Genomic DNA, 24,151 nt, shown 5'->3' on the forward strand with positions numbered 1-24,151 from the left:
AAGTGCAATGAAAAATCAGCAAGAACCTTATGGATGGAAAACAGTGGAGGTGTGGAAATCGTAGAAAAAAATTTACAGAAAGAAAGAAAGAAAGAAAAAATGAAAGGGGGAATGAGAGAGAGAGAGAGTGAGTGAAAATGAAAGAGAACGGAAGAGAGAAAGAGAAAGGGCCAGAGACACGAGAGAGAGAGAGAGAGAGGGTGTGACAGCAAGTAAAAGAGTGCTGTTCTCTGTGGGAGAGTGCGAAAAAAGAAAAGGGGTGTGTCTGCTTTCCTGTGTCCCCTCCCTCTGTAGGTATATATGCTGCAGGCTGGTCTCCCTGGATCCCAGAGCACAGCATAGAGCCTCAGCGCACCCAGCCCCTCAGCCTCAGACAGAGCCTGTCCAGTGTGCTGCACAAGTCCTGAGACCCACCAGCTCAGGGAAGTAGTCCAGCCACCAGAGACAGTTCTCAGAATCACACAGACCTAGGAGAATGACTTTACTATTCTAGTTCTACTGTTCTAGTTCTACTGTTGTAGTCGTATACCAGGCTCAGTCTGTGAGCTAGTCCAGAGCTGGTTGATATTTACTCTGAAATTCTCCAGTACTGTAGTCCAGTGGCTCACCTTAGTCCTCCTCTTAGTCCTGAACTGTGATCATTTAGTGGAGTACCTGAGCAGATCTACACAAGTCACGTGTATCTAGTGAGACCCACCAGCCAGTCCTTTTTACCTGAGACCTCTGCAGAGAAGCTACAACCATGCAGCGCTCACACACCTTCCTCCTCTTCCTCTTCCTCCTCGTAATCGTTGGGATGGCGCTGGCCAGCTCGTCCACGGCTCGGAGAAGCAGAGGTAGGTGACATCTGCATCACCATCATCACCATGTAGAACACTTATAGTCAGCTCCTGAGAAATACAATGTTATTGGAATGGCTTGGCATGCACTAAACTGAAGCATGCAGATACAAAACAATGAAAAACACTGAACTTTAATAAGAACTGATTAACTACAATGCACAGCTTGCAGTTATCCAATGTGCACTTATCAGGAGTTGACTGTACATCAAATAGGATGAATATATGTATTTGTATGGGAATTCTGTCTTGCCTATCACAGGCTATTGAGTTTTGCAAAGACAGTTTGCCTCAGATGATGTAAATAAAATATGAATGTAATTAAACACATGTAGACATGCAGTTGAATGAAATGTGGACACCCCATACATATTATGATTGCATTACATTTAATGATTCTGAACGCTCAGTTTCATGTAGAATTGTTGGACCAAACTGTACAGTATTGGTGAATGGTATTTTATGAATCGACACCTTGCATGGATCCTGTAGTGATTCTGTGTTCATATAATATTGCTAGACATTATTGCAGTGTTGAATCTAAATCTGGCATATGACTGTTATTGTAATGTTTACACAGAGACTATGTCCACTGAGACCATGCTCAAAACACTGTGCATATTTCATGGTATGTGGTTGTGGTTTAGGTCTAGGTACAGTATGATTAATGGTATGCAATTGTTATTATAAACTGGGTGGTTCGAGCCCTGAATGCTGATTGTCTGACAGCCGTGGTATAACAGACCGTATACCATGAGTATGACAAAATATTTATTTTTACTGCTCTAATTACGTTGGTAACCAGTTTATAATAGCAATAAGGCGCCTCGGGGGTTTGTGGTATATGACCAATATACCATGGCTAAGGGCTGTGTCCAGGCACGCCGCGTTGCGTTGTGCATCAGAACAGCCCTTAGCCATGGTATATTGGCCATTTACCACACCCCCTTGTGCCTTATTGCTTAATTATACTGTATGTTGGATGGTATGTGATGTGGTTGTTATTGTATCATGTGTTATTGCATTTGACCGTTATCACATGGCAAAAACGTGCTGTCCTGCATATGTTGCTGTGACAACCACAGGTGGCCGTTGCCTTGCCCCATATTGCCTGAAAAGCTGGTGGTTCTGTGAATGTGTGCCTAGACGCAAGCACTCAATTGAGAGATCAAGTTTGCCCTATTGTGGTACACAGTAGAATACACTACTCTGTGCCTACTGTAGGTCTACTGTATGTAATGTTGAAAATCGATGAACTGTCTTTAGTTGACCGGGAGCAAGGTGTCCCAAGGTGTTCGCTAACTGGACAAAAATTGTGCTTGTGCTGGGTTCTTTAAGAGCCACTTGAGTTTGTCCCATTTCCGTGAAACAAGGTGGGCAGGCGAGGGCAAGAGAGGTTAACTCCTACTAATAGTGTCCAGTCTTTACAAATGAAAGTGTTTCCAGGTTACAGGTCAGGGTTGTTGATAGTTTGTCCCTTTTTGCAATGTGCCATGTGCTTGTCCAGAAGTGTGCCATTGTCTTACCTTCGAGGCAGAATTGTTATTTTATTTTGCAGTTTAATTACTTCTAATTAATTACTCTCCCTATTTGTCGCCCCCCTCTCTCTCTCTCTCTCTCTCTCTCTCTCTCTCTCTCTCTCTCTCTCTCTCTCTCTCTCTCTCTCTCTCTCTCTCTCTCTCTCTCTCTCTCTCTCTCTCTCTCTCTCTCTCTCTCTCTCTCTCTCTCTCTCTCCCTCTCCCTTTGCCTCTGTCTGTCTGTCTCTTCAGTCAGTTAGTTTATTGTTAATCATGTTGTAAATGGGGCCGAAAAGTTTAATCTGTTTAATATGGGAATCAGCCCTGTTTTGAGGGTTCACTATGATTAGGATTCTCATGACAGTCACAGAAAACTCTGGAAGTGCCTGCCATGTCTCCTATCTGTCTCTACACTGCTTTCTGTGAATTAAAGTTGGGAACTGTTTGAAAACTTTGATGCTAATAAAGCTGATTTGAAGTGAGTGGGACTCCAGAGTGGAGTTGGCTAGAAAGGCAAGCACTGTGGAAAAACTGGCTAGAAAGGCAAGCACTGTGGAAAAACTGGCTAGAAAGGCAAGCACTGTGGAAAAACTCGTCATTTTGGCGCTTGTTCCCCGTTTGGAAGATGTTACGTTAAATTGTTATTGGCTGAAGTGACATCAATCATCTGGATAATTTGTTGATTCACTTTATATCTCTTTGTGCATGTTAGGTGTATTAAATCCTGATGAATACAGCATGGCTGTCGAAACGCTACTATTACATTATTTCATCTGAGCTCCTAGAGTTTGCTGCTCTCCTTTTCTTATTCAGGTGTATGTGTCTAACAGCCTGAGGGATGGAGGGATGGATGAGAGAGGGCAGGACAGATGGAGGGATGGATGAGAGAGGGCTAGACAGATGGAGGGATGGATGAGAGAGAGCAGGACAGATGGCGGGATGGATGAGAGGGCAGGACAGATGGAGGGATGGATGAGAGAGGGGAGGACAGATGGAGGGATGGATGAGAGAGGGCAGGACAGATGGAGGGATGGATGAGAGAGGGCAGGACAGATGGAGGGATGGATGAGAGAGAGCAGGACAGATGGAGGGATGGATGAGAGGGCAGGACAGATGGAGGGATGGATGAGAGAGAGCAGGACAGATGGAGGGATGGATGAGAGAGAGCAGGACAGATGGAGGGATGGATGAGAGAGGGCAGGACAGATGGAGAGAAGGATGAGAGAGGGCTAGACAGATGGAGGGAAGGATGAGAGAGGGCAGGACAGATGGATGGATGAGAGAGGGCAGGACAGATGGAGGGATGGATGAGAGAGGGCAGGAGAGATGGAGGGATGGATGAGAGAGGGCTAGACAGATGGAGGGATGGATGAGAGAGGGCAGGACAGATGGAGGGATGGATGAGAGAGGGCAGGACAGATGGAGGGATGGATGAGAGAGGGCTAGACAGATGGAGGGAAGGATGAGAGAGGGGAGGACAGATGGAGGGATGGATGAGAGAGGGGAGGACAGATGGAGGGATGGATGAGAGAGGGCTAGACAGATGGAGGGCTGGATAAGAGAGGGCAGGACAGATGGAGGGATGGATGAGAGAGGGCAGGACAGATGGAGGGATGGATGAGAGAGAGCAGGACAGATGGAGGGATGATTGGAGAGCAATGTCGGGCACGAGAGACGAAGGAAGGGAGAGTTGGTGAAAGATAAATATTTTTGCCACCAGAGAAAATAAAACAGCTGTAGTTGAGCCAGATGTGGGAGATACAGTATGAAATCAGGGGGACCAGTGCAGATGATAGCGTGGGAGTGTTAGCCCAGGCACGGCTCTCTCCTGCTGGGCTGTGAGGTAAAGCTCTCCCCCCTGAGAACCAGGAGCATGGCTGAGCTGGCCCATGGCCAAGGGTGTGGTGTAGAGGTGTAAAGCCCCCTAAAGCTTATCAACCCCCCCACCCCCTCCCCTGTCCCCCATTGGAATTCTGTGATATTGTAGGTGAGGCTTGCTTTTCATTTCTGACAACCTTCAAAATGTCAGTTTTTCTCAAGTTCCCTCTTTTTGTTCTGAGGCGGAACCATTCTTCCCCACCTTTTCACCTTCTCATTCCCAGGATGGAAACCTGAGAGCCAAACACCAGCAGAACTACGAAAAATCAACTTCAGCCACAGAGCCCCAGAGTCTTCAACTAGATTAGAGTCACAGAGCACCACAGTCTTCAAATAGATTAGAGTCACAGAGCATCACAGTCTTCAAATAGACTAGAGCCACAGAGCCCCACAGTTTTCAACTAGATTAGAGTCACAGAGCACGACAGTCTTCAACTAAACTACAGCCACAGAGCCCCACAGTCTTCAACTAGACTAGAGTCACAGAGCCCCACAGTCTTCAACTAGATTAGAGTCACAGAGCACCACAGTCTTCAACTAGACTAGAGCCAAAGAGCACCACAGTCTTCAACTAAACTAGAGCCACAGAGCACCACAGTCTTCAACTAGACTAGAGCCACAGAGCACCACAGTCTTCAACTAGACTAGAGACACAGAGCACCACAGTATTCAACTAGAATAGAGCCACAGAGCACCACAGTCTTCAACTAAACTAGAGCCACAGAGCACCACAGTATTCAACTAGACTAGAGCCACAGAGCCCCACAGTCTTCAACTAGATTAGAGTCACAGAGCACGACAGTCTTCAACTAAACTACAGCCAAAGAGCCCCACAGTCTTCAACTAGACTAGAGTCACAGAGCCCCACAGTCTTCAACTAGATTAGAGTCACAGAGCACCACAGTCTTCAACTAGACTAGAGCCACAGAGCACCACAGTCTTCAACTAGACAAGAGCCAAAGAGCACCAAAGTCTTCAACTAAACTAGAGCCACAGAGCACCACAGTCTTCAACTAGACTAGAGCCACAGAGCACCACAGTATTCAACTAGAATAGAGCCACAGAGCACCACATTCTTCAACTAGATTTGAGTCACAGAGCACCAAAGTATTCAACTAGACTAGAGCCACAGGGCACCACAGTATTCAACTAGACTAGAGCCACAGAGCACCACAGTCTTCAACTAGACTAGAGCCACAGAGCACCACAGTCTTCAACTAGACAAGAGCCAAAGAGCACCACAGTCTTCAACTAAACTAGAGCCACAGAGCACCACAGTCTTCAACTAGACTAGAGCCACAGAGCACCACAGTCTTCAACTAGACTAGAGCCACAGAGCACCACAGTCTTCAACTAGACTAGAGCCACAGAGCACCACAGTCTTCAACTAGACTAGAGCCACAGAGCACCACAGTATTCAACTAGACTAGAGCCACAGGGCACCACAGTATTCAACTAGACTAGAGCCACAGAGCACCACAGTCTTCAACTAGACTAGAGCCACAGAGCACCACAGTCTTCAACTAGACTAGAGCCACAGAGCACCACAGTCTTCAACTAGACTAGAGCCACAGAGCACCACAGTCTTCAAATATACTAGAGCCACAGAGCACCACAGTATTCAAATAGACTACAGCCACAGAGCACCACAGTCTTCAACTAGACTAGAGCCACAGAGCACCACAGTCTTCAACTAGACTAGAGCCACAGAGCACCACAGTATTCAACTAGAATAGAGCCACAGAGCCCCACAGTCTTCAACTAGATTAGAGTCACAGAGCACCACAGTCTTCAACTAGACTAGAGCCACAGAGCACCACAGTCTTCAACTAGACAAGAGCCAAAGAGCACCACAGTCTTCAACTAAACTAGAGCCACAGAGCACCACAGTCTTCAACTAGACTAGAGCCACAGAGCACCACAGTATTCAACTAGAATAGAGCCACAGAGCACCACAGTCTTCAACTAGATTTGAGTCACAGAGCACCAAAGTATTCAACTAGATTAGAGCCACAGGGCACCACAGTATTCAACTAGACTAGAGCCACAAAGCACCACAGTCTTCAACTAGATTAGAGTCACAGAGCACCACAGTCTTCAACTAGACTAGAGCCACAGAGCACCACAGTCTTCAACTAGACAAGAGCCAAAGAGCACCACAGTCTTCAACTAGACTAGAGCCAAAGAGCAGCACAGTCTTCAACTAGACTAGAGCAACAGAGCACCACAGTATTCAACTAGACTAGAGCCACAGAGCACCACAGTATTCAACTAGACTAGAGCCACAGAGCACCACAGTCTTCAACTAGACTAGAGCCACAGAGCACCACAGTCTTCAACTAGACTAGAGCCACAGAGCACCACAGTATTCAGCTGGACTAGAGCCACAGAGCACCACAGTTTTCAACTAGATTAGAGTCACAGAGCACCACAGTCTTCAAATAGACTAGAGCCACAGAGCCCCACAGTTTTCAACTAGATTAGAGTCACAGAGCACCAAAGTCTTCAACTAAACTAGAGCCACAGAGCACCACAATCTTCAATTAGACTAGAGCCACAGAGCACCACAGTATTCAACTAGAATAGAGCCACAGAGCACCACATTCTTCAACTAGATTTGAGTCACAGAGCACCAAAGTATTCAACTAGACTAGAGCCACAGAGCACCACAGTATTCAACTAGACTAGAGCCATAGAGCACCACAGTCTTCCACTAGACTAGAGCCACAGAGCACCACAGTCTATCAACTAGACAAGAGCCACAGAGCACCACAGTCTTCAAATAACTAGAGCCACAGAGCACAGCAGTCTTCAACTAGACTAGAGCCACAGAGCACCAGAGTATTCAACTAGACTAGAGCCACAGAGCACCACAGTCTTCAACTAGACTAGAGCCACAGAGCACCACAGTATTCAACTAGACTAGAGCCACAGGGCACCACAGTATTCAAATAGACTAGAGCCACAGAGCACCACAGTCTTCAACTAGACTAGAGCCACAGAGCACCACAGTCTTCAAATAGACTAGAGCCACAGAGCACCACAGTCTTCAACTAGACTAGAGCCACAGAGCACCACAGTCTTCAACTAGATCTAGAGCCACAGAGCACCACAGTCTTCAACTAGACTAGAGCCACAGAGCACCACAGTCTTCAACTAGACTAGAGCCACAGAGCACCACAGTCTTCAACTAGAATAGAGCCACAGAGGACCACAGTATTCCACTAGACTAGAGCCACAGAGCACCACAGTCTTCAACTAGACTAGAGCCACAGAGCACCAAAGTCTTCAACTAGACTAGAGCCACAGAGCCCCACAGTCTTCAACTAGATTAGAGTCACAGAGCACCACAGTCTTCAACTAGACTAGAGCCACAGAGCACCACAGTCTTCAACTAGACTAGAGCCACAGAGCACCACAGTCTTCAACTAGACTAGAGACACAGAGCACCACAGTATTCAACTAGACTAGAGACACAGAGCACCACAGTCTTCAACTAGATTAGAGCCACAGACCACCACATTCTTCAACTAGATTTGAGTCACAGAGCACCAAAGTATTCAACTAGACTAGAGCCACAGAGCACCACAGTATTCAATTAGATTAGAGTCACAGAGCACCACAGTCTTCAACTAGAATACAGCCACAGAGCACCAGAGTCTTCAACTAGACTAGAGCCACAGAGCACCACAGTCTTCAACTAGACTAGAGCCAAAGAGTAGCACATTATTCAACTAGACTAGAGCAACAGAGCACCATAGTTTTCAACTAGACTAGAGCCACAGAGCACCACAGTATTACACTAGACTAGAGCCACAGAGCACCACAGTCTTCAACTAGACTAGAGCCACAGAGCACCACAGTCTTCAACTAGACTACAGCCACAGAGCACCACAGTATTCAGCTGGACTAGAGCCACAGAGCCCCACAGTTTTCAACTAGATTAGAGCCACAGAGCACCACAGTCTTCAACTAGACTAGAGCCACAGAGCACCACAGTCTTCAACTAGATTACACAGAGCACACAGTATTCAACTAGACTAGAGCCACAGAGCACCACAGTCTTCAACTAGACTAGAGCCACAGAGCACCACAGTATTCAACTAGAATAGAGCCACAGAGCACCACATTCTTCAACTAGATTTGAGTCACAGAGCACCAAAGTATTCAACTAGACTAGAGCCACAGGGCACCACAGTATTCAACTAGACTAGAGCCATAGAGCACCACAGTATTCCACTAGACTAGAGCCACAGAGCACCACAGTCTACAACTAGACAAGAGCCACAGAGCACCACAGTCTTCAACTAACTAGAGCCACAGAGCACCACAGTCTTCAACTAGACTAGAGCCAGAGAGCACCAGAGTATTAAACTAGACTAGAGCCACAGAGCACCACAGTCTTCAACTAGACTAGAGCACAGAGCACCACAGTCTTCAACTAGACAAGAGCCACAGAGCACCACAGTCTTCATCTAGACTAGAGCCAAAGAGTAGCACAGTATTCAACTAGACTAGAGCATCAGAGCACCATAGTATTCAACTAGACTAGAGCCACATAGCACCACAGTATTACACTAGACTAGAGCCACAGAGCACCACAGTCTTCAACTAGACTACAGCCACAGAGCACCACAGTCTTCAACTAGACTACAGCCACAGAGCACCACAGTATTCAGCTGGACTAGAGCCACAGAGCCCAACAGTTTTCAATTAGACTAGAGCCACAGAGCACCACAGTCTTCAACTAGACTAGAGCCACAGAGCACCACAGTCTTCAACTAGACTGAGCCACAGAGCCACACAGTCTTCAACTAGATTAGAGTCACAGAGCACCACAGTATTCAACTAGACTAGAGCCACAGAGCACCACAGTATTCAACTAGACTAGAGCCACAGACCACCACATTCTTCAACTAGATTTGAGCCACAGAGCACCAAAGTACTTCAACTAGACTAGAGCCACAGAGCACCACAGTATTCAACTAGACTAGAGCCACAGAGCACCACAGTATTCAACTAGACTAGAGCCACAGAGCACCACAGTCTTCAACTAGACTAGAGCCACAGAGCACCACAGTATTCAACTAGACTAGAGCCACAGAGCACCACAGTCTTCAAATAGACTAGAGCCACAGAGCACCACAGTCTTCAACTAGACTAGAGCCACAGAGCACCAGAGTCTTCAACTAGACTAGAGCCACAGAGCACCACAGTCTTCAACTAGACTAGAGCCAAAGAGCACCACAGTATTCAACTAGACTAGAGCCACAGAGCACCACAGTCTTCAACTAGACTAGAGCCACAGAGCACCACAGTATTCAACTAGACAAGAGCCACAGAGCACCACAGTCTTCAACTAGACTAGAGCCACAGAGCACCACAGTCTTCAACTAGACTAGAGCCACAGAGCACCACAGTATTCAACTAGACTAGAGCCACAGAGCACCACAGTCTTCAACTAGACTAGAGCCACAGAGCACCACAGTATTAACTAGACTAGAGCCACAGAGCACCACAGTCTTCAACTAGACTAGAGCCACAGAGCACCACAGTCTTCAACTAGACTAGAGCCACAGAGCACCACAGTCTTCAACTAGACTAGAGCCACAGAGCACCACAGTCTTCAACTAGACTAGAGCCACAGAGCACCACAGTCTTCAACTAGACTAGAGCCACAGAGCACCAGAGTATTCAACTAGACTAGAGCCACAGAGCACCACAGTCTTCAACTAGACTAGAGCCACAGAGCACCACAGTATTCAACTAGACTAGAGCCACAGAGCACCACAGTATTCAACTAGACTAGAGCCACAGAGCACCACAGTCTTCAACTAGACTAGAGCCACAGAGCACCACAGTCTTCAACTAGAATAGAGCCACAGAGCTCCACAGTCTTCAACTAGACAAGAGCCACAGAGCACCACAGTATTCAACTAGACTAGAGCCACAGAGCACCACAGTCTTCAACTAGACTAGAGCCACAGAGCACCACAGTCTTCAACTAGACTAGAGCCACAGAGCACCACAGTATTCAACTAGACTAGAGCCACAGAGCACCACAGTATTCAACTAGACTAGAGCCACAGAGCACCACAGTCTTCAACTAGACTAGAGCCACAGAGCACCAAAGTATTCAACTAGACTAGAGCCACAGAGCACCACATTATTCAACTAGACTAGAGCCACAGAGCACCACAGTCTTCAACTAGACTAGAGCCACAGAGCACCACAGTATTCAGCTGGACTAGAGCCACAGAGCACCACAGTCTTCAACTAGACTAGAGTCACAGAGCACCACAGTCTTCAACTAGACTAGAGCCACAGAGCCCCACAGTATTCAACTAGACTAGAGCCACAGAGCACCACAGTCTTCAACTAGACTAGAGTCACAGAGCACCACAGTATTCAACTAGACTAGAGCCACAGAGCACCACAGTATTCAACTAGACTAGAGCCACAGAGCACCACAGTATTCAACTAGACTAGAGCCACAGAGCACCACAGTATTCAACTAGACTAGAGCCACAGAGCACCACAGTCTTCAACTAGACTAGAGCCACAGAGCACCACAGTATTCAACTAGACTAGAGCCACAGAGCACCACAGTCTTCAACTAGACTAGAGCCACAGAGCACCACAGTCTTCAACTAGACAAGAGCCAAAGAGCACCACAGTCTTCAACTAGACTAGAGCCACAGAGCACCACAGTCTTCAACTAGACTAGAGCCACAGAGCACCACAGTATTCAACTAGACTAGAGCCACAGAGCACCACAGTATTCAACTAGACTAGAGCCACAGAGCACCACAGTATTCAACTAGACTAGAGCCACAGAGCACCACAGTATTCAACTAGACTAGAGCCACAGAGCACCACAGTCTTCAACTAGACTAGAGCCACAGAGCACCACAGTCTTCAACTAGACTAGAGACACAGAGCACCACAGTATTCAACTAGAATAGAGCCACAGAGCCCCAGAGTCTTCAACTAGACTAGAGCCACAGAGCACCACAGTATTCAACTAGACTAGAGCCACAGAGCACCACAGTCTTCAACTAGATTAGAGCCACAGAGCACCACAGTCTTCAACTAGACTAGAGCCACAGAGCACCACAGTATTCAACTAGACTAGAGCCACAGAGCACCACAGTCTTCAACTAGACTAGAGCCACAGAGCACCACAGTCTTCAACTAGATTAGAGCCACAGAGCACCAAAGTATTCAACTAGACTAGAGCCACAGAGCACCACAGTATTCAACTAGACTAGAGCCACAGAGCACCACAGTCTTCAACTAGACTAGAGCCACAGAGCACCACAGTCTTCAACTAGAATAGAGCCACAGAGCACCACAGTCTTCAACTAGACTAGAGTCACAGAGCACCACATTCTTCAACTAGATTTGAGTCACAGAGCACCAAAGTATTCAACTAGACTAGAGCCACAGGGCACCACAGTATTCAACTAGACTAGAGCCACAGAGCACCACAGTCTTCAAATATACTAGAGCCACAGAGCACCACAGTATTCAACTAGACTACAGCCACAGAGCACCACAGTCTTCCACTAGACTAGAGCCACAGAGCACCACAGTCTTCAACTAGACAAGAGCCAAAGAGCACCACAGTCTTCAACTAAACTAGAGCCAAAAAGCACCACAGTCTTCAACTAGACTAGAGCCACAGAACACCACAGTCTTCAACTAGACAAGAGCCACAGAGCACCACAGTCTTCAACTAGACTAGAGCCACAGAGCAGCACAGTATTAAACTAGACTAGAGCCACAGAGCACCATAGTATTCAACTAGACTAGAGCCATATAGCACCACAGTATTACACTAGACTACAGCCACAAAGAACCACAGTCTTCAACTAGACTAGAGCCACAGAGCACCACTGTATTCAACTAGACTAGAGCCACAGAGCACCACAGTATTCAACTAGACTACAGCCACAGAGCACCACAGTCTTCAACTAGACTACAACCACAGAGCACGACATTATTCAGCTGGACTAGAGCCACAGAGCCCCACAGTTTTCAATTAGATTAGAGTCACAGAGCAGCACAGTCTTCAACTAGAATACAGCCACAGAGCACCACAGTCTTCAACTAGACTAGAGCCACAGAGCACCACAGTCTTCAACTAGACAAGAGCCACAGAGCACCACAGTCTTCATCTAGACTAGAGCCAAAGAGTAGCACAGTATTCAACTAGACTAGAGCATCAGAGCACCATAGTATTCAACTAGACTAGAGCCATATAGCACCACAGTATTACACTAGACTAGAGCCACAGAGCACCACAGTCTTCAACTAGACTACAGCCACAGAGCACCACAGTCTTTAACTAGACTACAGCCACAGAGCACCACAGTATTCAGCTGGACTAGAGCCACAGAGCCCAACAGTTTTCAATTAGATTAGAGTCACAGAGCACCACAGTCTTTAACTAGACTAGAACCACAGAGCACCACAGTCTTCAACTAGATTAGTCACAGAGCCACACAGTATTCAACTAGACTAGAGCCACAGAGCACCATAGTCTTCAACTAGACTAGAGCCACAGAGCACCACAGTATTCAACTAGACTAGAGCCACAGACCACCACATTCTTCAACTAGATTTGAGTCACAGAGCACCAAAGTATTCAACTAGACTAGAGCCACAGAGCACCACAGTATTCAACTAGACTAGAGCCATAGAGCACCACAGTATTCCACTAGACTAGAGCCACAGAGCACCACAGTCTACAACTAGACAAGAGCCACAGAGCACCACAGTCTTCAAATAACTAGAGCCACAGAGCACAGCAGTCTTCAACTAGACTAGAGCCACAGAGCACCAGAGTATTCAACTAGACTAGAGCCACAGAGCACACAGTCTTCAACTAGAGTTCAACTAGAACTAGAGCCACAGAGCACCACAGTCTTCAACTAGACTAGAGCCACAGAGTCGGCCACAGAGCACCACAGTCTTCAACTAGACAAGAGCCACAGAGCACCACAGTCACAGAAGAGCCACAGAGCTCCACAGTCTTCAACTAGACAAGAGCCACAGAGCACCACAGTATTCAACTAGACTAGAACCACAGAGCACCATAATTTTCAACTAGACTAGAGCCACAGAGGACCACAGTATTACACTAGACTAGAGCCACAGAGCACCACAGTCTTCAACTAGACTACAACCACAGAGCCCCAAAGTCTTCAACTAGACTACAGCCACAGACTCCCACAGTCTTCAACTAGATTAGAGTCACATAGCACCACAGTCTTCGATTAGATTAGAGTCACAGAGCCCCACAGTCTTACACTAGATTACAGCCACAGAGCCCCACAGTATTCAACAATACTAGAGCCACAGAGCACCACAGTTTTCAACTAGACTAGAGCCACAGAGCACCACAGTCTTCAACTAGATTAGAGCCACAGACCACCACATTCTTCAACTAGATTTGAGTCACAGAGCACCAAAGTATTCAACTAGACTAGAGCCACAGAGCACCACAGTATTCAATTAGATTAGAGTCACAGAGCACCACAGTCTTCAACTAGAATACAGCCACAGAGCACCAGAGTCTTCAACTAGACTAGAGCCACAGAGCACCACAGTCTTCAACTAGACTAGAGCCAAAGAGTAGCACATTATTCAACTAGACTAGAGCATCGGAGCACCATAGTATTCAACTAGACTAGAGCCATATAGCACCACAGTATTACACTAGACTAGAGCCACAGATTACCACAGTCTTCAACTAGACTACAGCCACAGAGCACCACAGTCTTCAACTAGACTACAGCCACAGAGCACCACAGTATTCAGCTGGACTAGAGCCACAGAGCCCCACAGTTTTCAATTAGATTAGTCACAGAGCCACACAGTATTCAACCAGACTAGATCCACAGAGCACCACAATCTTCAACTAGACTAGAGCCACAGAGCACCACAGTCTTCAACTAGACTAGAGCCACAGAGCACCACAGTATTCAACTAGACTAGAGCCACAGACCACCACATTCTTCAACTAGATTTGAGTCACAGAGCACCAAAGTATTCAACTAGACTAGAGCCACAGAGCACCACAGTATTCAACTAGACTAGAGCCATAGAGCACCACAGTATTCCACTAGACTAGAGCCACAGAGCACCACAGTCTACAACTAGACAAGAGCCACAGAGCACCACAGTCTTCAAATAACTAGAGCCACAGAGCACCACAGTCTTCAACTAGACTAGAGCCAGAGAGCACCAGAGTATTAAACTAGACTAGAGCCCCAGAGCACCACAGTCTTCAACTAGACAAGAGTACAGAGCACCACAGTCTTCAACTAGACAAGAGCCACAGAGCACCACAGTCTTCATCTAGACTAGAGCCAAAGAGTAGCACAGTATTCAACTAGACTAGAGCATCAGAGTACCATAGTATTCAACTAGACTAGAGCCATATAGCACCACAGTATTACACTAGACTAGAGCCACAGAGCACCACAGTCTTCAACTAGACTACAGCCACAGAGCCCCACAGTCTTCAACTAGACTACAGCCACAGAGCACCACAGTATTCAGCTGGACTAGAGCCACAGAGCACCACAGTTTTCAATTAGATTAGAGTCACAGAGCACCAAAAGTCTTCAACTAGACTAGAGCCACAGAGCACCACAGTCTTCAACTAGACTGAGCCACAGAGGCCACACAGTATTCAACTAGACTAGAGCCACAGAGCACCACAGACTACAACTAGACTAGAGCCACAGAGCACCACAGTATTCAAATAGACTAGAGCCACAGAGCACCACAGTCTTCAACTAGACTAGAGCCACAGAGCACCAAAGTATTCAACTAGACTAGAGCCACAGAGCACCACAGTATTCAACTAGACTAGAGCCACAGAGCACCACAGTCTTCAACTAGACTAGAGCCACAGAGCACCACAGTCTACAACTAGACTAGAGCCAAAGAGCACCACAGTATACAACTAGACTAGAGCCACAGAGCACCACAGTCTTCAAATAGACTAGAGCCACAGAGCACCACAGTATTCAACTAGACTAGAGCCACAGAGCACCAGAGTCTTCAACTAGACTAGAGCCACAGAGCACCACAGTCTTCAACTAGACTAGAGCCAAAGAGCAGCACAGTATTCAACTAGATTAGAGCCACAGAGCACCAAAATATTCAACTAGACTAGAGCCACAGAGCACCACAGTATTCAACTAGACTAGAGCCACAGAGCACCACAGTATTCAACTAGACTAGAGCCACAGAGCACCACAGACTACAACTAGACTAGAGCCACAGAGCACCACAGTCTTCAACTAGACTAGAGCCACAGAGCACCACAGTCTTCAACTAGACTAGAGCCACAGAGCACCACAGTCTTCAAACTAGACTAGAGCCACAGAGCACCACAGTCTTCAACTAGACTAGAGCCACAGAGCACCACAGTCTTCAACTAGACTAGAGCCACAGAGCACCACAGTCTTCAACTAGACTAGAGCCAAAGAGTAGCACAGTATTCAACTAGACTAGAGCATCAGAGCACCACAGTATTCAACTAGACTAGAGCCACATAGCACCACAGTATTACACTAGACTAGAGCCACAGAGCACCACAGTATTCAACTAGACTACAGCCACAGAGCACCACAGTCTTCAACTAGACTAGAGCCACAGAGCACCACAGTATTCAGCTGGACTAGAGCCACAGAGCCCCACAGTTTTCAACTAGATTAGAGTCACAGAGCACCACAGTCTTCAACTAGACTAGAGCCACAGAGCACCACAGTATTCAACTAGAATAGAGCCACAGAGCACCACAGTCTTCAACTAGATTAGAGTCACAGAGCACCACAGTATTCAACTAGACTAGAGCCACAGAGCACCACAGTATTCAACTAGACTAGAGCCACAGAGCACCACAGTATTCAACTAGACTAGAGCCACAGAGCACCACAGTATTCAACTAGACTAGAGCCACAGAGCACCACAGTATTCAACTAGACTAGAGCCACAGAGCACCACAGTCTACAACTAGACTAGAGCCACAGAGCACCACAGTCTTCAAATAGACTAGAGCCACAGAGCACCACAGTATTCAACTAGACTAGAGCCACAGAGCACCAGAGTATTCAACTAGACTAGAGCCACAGAGCACCACAGTCTTCATCTAGACTAGAGCCAAAGAGCAGCACAGTCTTCAACTAGACTAGAGCCACAGAGCACCACAGTCTTCAACTAGACTAGAGCCACAGAGCACCACAGTATTCAACTAGACTAGAGCCACAGAGCACCACAGTCTTCAACTAGACTAGAGCCACAGAGCACCACAGTATTCAGCTGGACTAGAGCCACAGAGCCCCACAGTTTTCAACTAGATTAGAGTCACAGAGCACCACAGTCTTCAACTAGACTAGAGCCACAGAGCACCACAGTATTCAACTAGACTAGAGCCACAGAGCACCACAGTCTTCAACTAGACTAGAGTCACAGAGCACCAAAGTATTCAACTAGACTAGAGCCACAGAGCACCACAGTATTCAACTAGACTAGAGCCACAGAGCACCACAGTATTCAACTAGACTAGAGCCATAGAGCACCACAGTCTTCAACTAGACTAGAGCCACAGAGCACCACAGTCTTCAACTAGACAAGAGCCACAGAGCACCATAGTCTTCAACTAGACAAGAGCCACAGAGCACCACAGTCTTCAAATAACTAGAGCCACAGAGCACCACAGTCTTCAACTAGACTAGAGCCACAGAGCACCAGAGTATTCAACTAGACTAGAGCCACAGAGCACCACAGTCTTCATCTAGACTAGAGCCAAAGAGTAGCACAGTATTCAACTAGACTAGAGCATCAGAGCACCATAGTATTCAACTAGACTAGAGCCATATAGCACCACAGTATTACACTAGACTAGAGCCACAGAGCACCACATTATTCCACTAGACTAGAGCCACAGAGCACCACAATCTTCAACTAGACTAGAGCCACAGAGCACCACATTATTCCACTAGACTAGAGCCACAGAGCACCACCGTCTTCAACTAGACTAGAGCCACAGAGCACCACAGTATTCAACTAGACTAGAGCCACAGAGCACCACAGTATTCAACTAGACTAGAGCCACAGAGCACCACAGTCTTCAACTAGATTGAGTCACAGAGCACCAAAGTACTTCAACTAGACTAGAGCCACAGAGCACCACAGTATTCAACTAGACTAGAGCCACAGAGCACCACAGTATTCAACTAGACTAGAGCCACAGAGCACCACAGTCTTCAACTATATTTGAGTCACAGAGCACCAAAGTATTCAACTAGACTAGAGCCACAGAGCACCACAGTATTCAACTAGACTAGAGCCACAGAGCACCACAGTATTCAACTAGACTAGAGCCAAAGAGCACCACAGTCTTCAACTAGACTAGAGCCACAGAGCACCACAGTCTTCAACTAGACCAGAGCCACAGAGCACCACAGTCATCAAATAGACTAGAGCCACAGAGCACCACAGTATTCCACTAGACTAGAGCCACAGAGCACCACAGTCTTCAACTAGACTAGAGCCACAGAGCACCACAGTATTCAACTAGACTAGAGCCACAGAGCACCACAGTCTTCAAATAGACTAGAGCCACAGAGCACCACAGTCTTCAACTAGACTAGAGCCACAGAGCACCACATTATTCCACTAGACTAGAGCCACAGAGCACCACAGTCTTCAACTAGACTAGAGCCACAGAGCACCACAGTATTCAAATAGACTAGAGCCACAGAGCACCACAGTCTTCAACTAGACTAGAGCCACAGAGCACCACAGTCTTCAACTAGACTAGAGCCACAGAGCACCACAGTCTTCAACTAGACAAGAGCCACAGAGCACCACAGTCTTCATCTAGACTAGAGCCAAAGAGTAGCACAGTATTCAACTAGACTAGAGCATCAGAGCACCATAGTATTCAACTAGACTAGAGCCATATAGCACCACAGTATTACACTAGACTAGAGCCACAGAGCACCACAGTCTTCAACTAGACTACAGCCACAGAGCACCACAGTCTTCAACTAGACTACAGCCACAGAGCACCACAGTATTCAGCTGGACTAGAGCCACAGAGCCCAACAGTTTTCAATTAGATTAGAGTCACAGAGCACCACAGTCTTCAACTAGACTAGAACCACAGAGCACCACAGTCTTCAACTAGATTAGTCACAGAGCCACACAGTATTCAACTAGACTAGAGCCACAGAGCACCATAGTCTTCAACTAGACTAGAGCCACAGAGCACCACAGTATTCAACTAGACTAGAGCCACAGAGCACCACAGTCTTCAACTAGATTTGAGTCACAGAGCACCAAAGTATTCAACTAGACTAGAGCCACAGAGCACCACAGTATTCAACTAGACTAGAGCCATAGAGCACCACAGTATTCAACTAGACTAGAGCCATAGAGCACCACAGTATTCCACTAGACTAGAGCCACAGAGCACCACAGTCTACAACTAGACAAGAGCCACAGAGCACCACAGTCTTCAACTAGACAAGAGCCACAGAGCACCACAGTCTTCAACTAGACTAGAGCCACAGAGCACCACAGTCTTCAACTAGACTAGAGCCACAGAGCACCACAGTATTCAACTAGACTAGAGCCACAGAGCACCACAGTCTTCAACTAGACTAGAGCCACAGAGCACCACAGTATTCAACTAGACTAGAGCCACAGAGCACCACAGTATTCAACTAGACTAGAGCCATATAGCACCACAGTATTAAACTAGACTAGAGCCACAGAGCACCACAGTATTCAACTAGACTAGAGCCACAGAGCACCACAGTCTTCAACTAGACTAGAGCCACAGACCACCACATTCTTCAACTAGATTTGAGTCACAGAGCACCAAAGTATTCAACTAGACTAGAGCCACAGAGCACCACAGTATTCAATTAGATTAGAGTCACAGAGCACCACAGTCTTCAACTAGAATACAGCCACAGAGCACCAGAGTCTTCAACTAGACTAGAGCCACAGAGCACCACAGTCTTCAACTAGACAAGAGCCACAGAGCACCACAGTCTTCATCTAGACTAGAGCCAAAGAGTAGCACAGTATTCAACTAGACTAGAGCATCAGAGCACCATAGTATTCAACTAGACTAGAGCCATATAGCACCACAGTATTACACTAGACTAGAGCCACAGATTACCACAGTCTTCAACTAGACTACAGCCACAGAGCACCACAGTCTTCAACTAGACTACAGCCACAGAGCACCACAGTATTCAGCTGGACTAGAGCCACAGAGCCCCACAGTTTTCAATTAGATTAGAGTCACAGAGCACCACAGTCTTCAACTAGACTAGAACCACAGAGCACCACAGTCTTCAACTAGATTAGTCACAGAGCCACACAGTATTCAACCAGACTAGAGCCACAGAGCACCACAGTCTTCAACTAGACTAGAGCCACAGAGCACCACAGTATTCAACTAGACTAGAGCCACAGACCACCACATTCTTCAACTAGATTTGAGTCACAGAGCACCAAAATATTCAACTAGACTAGAGCCACAGAGCACCACAGTATTCAACTAGACTAGAGCCATAGAGGACCACAGTATTCCACTAGACTAGAGCCACAGAGCACCACAGACTACAACTAGACAAGAGCCACAGAGCACCACAGTCTTCAAATAACTAGAGCCACAGAGCACCACAGTCTTCAACTAGACTAGAGCCACAGAGCACCAGAGTATTAAACTAGACTAGAGCCCTAGAGCACCACAGTCTTCAACTAGACAAGAGCCACAGAGCACCATAGTCTTCAACTAGACAAGAGCCACAGAGCACCACAGTCTTCAAATAACTAGAGCCACAGAGCACCACAGTCTTCAACTAGACTAGAGCCACAGAGCACCAGAGTATTCAACTAGACTAGAGCCACAGAGCACCACAGTCTTCAACTAGACAAGAGCCACAGAGCACCACAGTCTTCAACTAGATTAGAGCCACAGAGCACCACTGTCTTCAACTAGACAAGAGCCACAGAGCACCACAGTATTCAACTAGACTAGAGCCACAGAGCACCATAATTTTCAACTAGACTAGAGCCACAGAGGACCACAGTATTACACTAGACTAGAGCCACAGAGCACCACAGTCTTCAACTAGACTACAGCCACAGAGCCCCAAAGTCTTCAACTAGACTACAGCCACAGACTCCCACAGTCTTCAACTAGATTAGAGTCACATTGCACCACAGTCTTCGATTAGATTAGAGTCACAGAGCCCCACAGTCTTACACTAGATTACAGCCACAGAGCCCCACAGTATTCAACAATACTAGAGCCACAGAGCACCACAGTTTTCAACTAGACTAGAGCCACAGAGCACCACAGTCTTCAACTAGATTAGAGCCACAGACCACCACATTCTTCATCTAGATTTGAGTCACAGAGCACCAAAGTATTCAACTAGACTAGAGCCACAGAGCACCACAGTATTCAATTAGATTAGAGTCACAGAGCACCACAGTCTTCAACTAGAATACAGCCACAGAGCACCAGAGTCTTCAACTAGACTAGAGCCACAGAGCACCACAGTCTTCAACTAGACAAGAGCCACAGAGCACCACAGTCTTCATCTAGACTAGAGCCAAAGAGTAGCACAGTATTCAACTAGACTAGAGCATCAGAGCACCATAGTATTCAACTAGACTGGAGCCATATAGCACCACAGTATTACACTAGACTAGAGCCACAGATTACCACAGTCTTCAACTAGACTACAGCCACAGAGCACCACAGTCTTCAACTAGACTACAGCCACAGAGCACCACAGTATTCAGCTGGACTAGAGCCACAGAGCCCCACAGTTTTCAATTAGATTAGAGTCACAGAGCACCACAGTCTTCAACTAGACTAGAACCACAGAGCACCACAGTCTTCAACTACAGAGCCACACAGTATTCAACCAGACTAGAGCCACAGAGCACCACAGTCTTCAACTAGACTAGAGCCACAGAGCACCACAGTATTCAACTAGACTAGAGCCACAGACCACCACATTCTTCAACTAGATTTGAGTCACAGAGCACCAAAATATTCAACTAGACTAGAGCCACAGAGCACCACAGTATTCAACTAGACTAGAGCCATAGAGGACCACAGTATTCCACTAGACTAGAGCCACAGAGCACCACAGACTACAACTAGACAAGAGCCACAGAGCACCACAGTCTTCAAATAACTAGAGCCACAGAGCACCACAGTCTTCAACTAGACTAGAGCCACAGAGCACCAGAGTATTAAACTAGACTAGAGCCCTAGAGCACCACAGTCTTCAACTAGACAAGAGCCACAGAGCACCATAGTCTTCAACTAGACAAGAGCCACAGAGCACCACAGTCTTCATCTAGACTAGAGCCAAAATAGTAGCACAGTATTCAACTAGACTAGAGCATCAGAGCACCATAGTATTCAACTAGACTAGAGCCATATAGCACCACAGTATTACACTAGACTAGAGCCACAGAGCACCACAGTCTTCAACTAGACTACAGCCACAGAGCCCCACAGTCTTCAACTAGACTACAGCCACAGAGCACCACAGTATTCAGCTGGACTAGAGCCACAGAGCCCAACAGTTTTCAATTAGATTAGAGTCACAGAGCACCACAGTCTTCAACTAGACTAGAGCCACAGAGCACCACAGTATTCAACTAGACTAGAGCCACAGACCACCACATTCTTCAACTAGATTTGAGTCACAGAGCTCCAAAGTATTCAACTAGACTAGAGCCACAGAGCACCACAGTATTCAACTAGACTAGAGCCATAGAGCACCACAGTATTCAACTAGACTAGAGCCATAGAGCACCACAGTATTCCACTAGACTAGAGCCACAGAGCACCACAGTCTACAACTAGACAAGAGCAACAGAGCACCACAGTCTACAACTAGACAAGAGCCACAGAGCACCACAGTCTTCAAATAACTAGAGCCACAGAGCACCACAGTCTTCAACTAGACTAGAGCCACAGAGCACCAGAGTATTCAACTAGACTAGAGCCACAGAGCACCACAGTCTTCATCTAGACTAGAGCCAAAGAGTAGCACAGTATTCAACTAGACTAGAGCATCAGAGCACCATAGTATTCAACTAGACTAGAGCCATATAGCACCACAGTATTACACTAGACTACAGCCACAGAGCCCCACAGTCTTCAACTAGACTACAGCCACAGAGCACCACAGTATTCAGCTGGACTAGAGCCACAGAGCCCAACAGTTTTCAATTAGATTAGAGTCACAGAGCACCACAGTCTTCAACTAGACTAGAGCCACAGAGCACCACAGTATTCAACTAGACTAGAGCCACAGACCACCACATTCTTCAACTAGATTTGAGTCACAGAGCTCCAAAGTATTCAACTAGACTAGAGCCACAGAGCACCACAGTATTCAACTAGACTAGAGCCACAGAGCACCACAGTATTCAACTAGACTAGAGCCATAGAGCACCACAGTATTCCACTAGACTAGAGCCACAGAGCACCACAGTCTACAACTAGACAAGAGCCACAGAGCACCACAGTCTACAACTAGACAAGAGCCACAGAGCACCACAGTCTTCAAATAACTAGAGCCACAGAGCACCACAGTCTTCAACTAGACTAGAGCCACAGAGCACCAGAGTATTCAACTAGACTAGAGCCACAGAGCACCACAGTCTTCAACTAGACTAGAGCCAAAGAGCAGCACAGTATTCAACTAGACTAGAGCATCAGAGCACCACAGTATTCAACTAGACTAGAGCCACATAGCACCACAGTATTACACTAGACTAGAGCCACAGAGCACCACATTATTCCACTAGACTAGAGCCACAGAGCACCACAGTCTTCAACTAGACAAGAGCCACAGACCACCACATTCTTCAACTAGATTTGAGTCACAGACCACCAAAGTATTCAACTAGACTAGAGCCATAGAGCACCACATTATTCCAATAGACTAGAGCCACAGAGCACCACAGTATTCAACTAGACTAGAGCCACAGACCACCACATTCTTCAACTATATTTGAGTCACAGAGCACCAAAGTATTCAACTAGACTAGAGCCACAGAGCACCACAGTATTCAACTAGACTAGAGCCACAGAGCACCACAGTATTCAACTAGACTAGAGCCAAAGAGCACCACAGTCTTCAACTATATTTGAGTCACAGAGCACCAAAGTATTCAACTAGACTAGAGCCACAGAGCACCACAGTATTCAACTAGACTAGAGCCACAGAGCACCACAGTATTCCACTAGACTAGAGCCACAGAGCACCACAGTCTTCAACTAGACTAGAGCCACAGAGCACCACAGTCTTCAACTAGACTAGAGCCACAGAGCACCACAGTCATCAAATATACTAGAGCCACAGAGCACCACAGTATTCCACTAGACTAGAGCCACAGAGCACCACAGTATTCAACTAGACTAGAGCCACAGAGCACCACAGTATTCAACTAGACTAGAGCCACAGAGCACCACAGTCTTCAAATATACTAGAGCCACAGAGCACCACAATCTTCAACTAGACTAGAGCCACAGAGCACCACATTATTCCACTATACTAGAGCCACAGAGCACCACCATCTTCAACTAGACAAGAGCCACAGAGCACCACAGTCTTCAAATAACTAGAGCCACAGAGCACCAAAGTCTTCAACTAGACTAGAGCCCCAGAGCACCACAGTCTTCAACTAGACAAGAGCCACAGAGCACCACAGTCTTCAACTAGACAAGAGCCACAGAGCACCACAGTCTTCATCTAGACTAGAGCCAAAGAGTAGCACAGTATTCAACTAGACTAGAGCATCAGAGCACCATAGTATTCAACTAGACTAGAGCCATAT

At 46.8% G+C, this 24,151-nt stretch overlaps 1 protein-coding gene across 4 annotated transcripts in view; it reads left to right on the plus strand.

Annotated features, from left to right (window-relative positions):
- The first annotated feature begins 351 nt into the window (after nucleotides 1–351).
- Nucleotides 352–24,151, plus strand: part of LOC121536514 (target of Nesh-SH3) — a 105,275-nt gene continuing 81,475 nt past the window's right edge. For all 4 annotated transcript variants that reach the window (XM_041843843.2, XM_041843845.2, XM_041843844.2 and 1 more), the window contains exon 1: nucleotides 352–836. In XM_041843843.2, the coding sequence (XP_041699777.1) occupies nucleotides 743–836 (94 nt within the window). In that variant the 5' untranslated portion in view covers nucleotides 352–742. The remainder of the gene's footprint in view (nucleotides 837–24,151) is intronic.

The sequence above is a fragment of the Coregonus clupeaformis genome, chromosome 23 (genome assembly GCF_020615455.1).
Source record: "Coregonus clupeaformis isolate EN_2021a chromosome 23, ASM2061545v1, whole genome shotgun sequence".
In the NCBI taxonomy this organism is placed as follows: domain Eukaryota; kingdom Metazoa; phylum Chordata; class Actinopteri; order Salmoniformes; family Salmonidae; genus Coregonus; species Coregonus clupeaformis.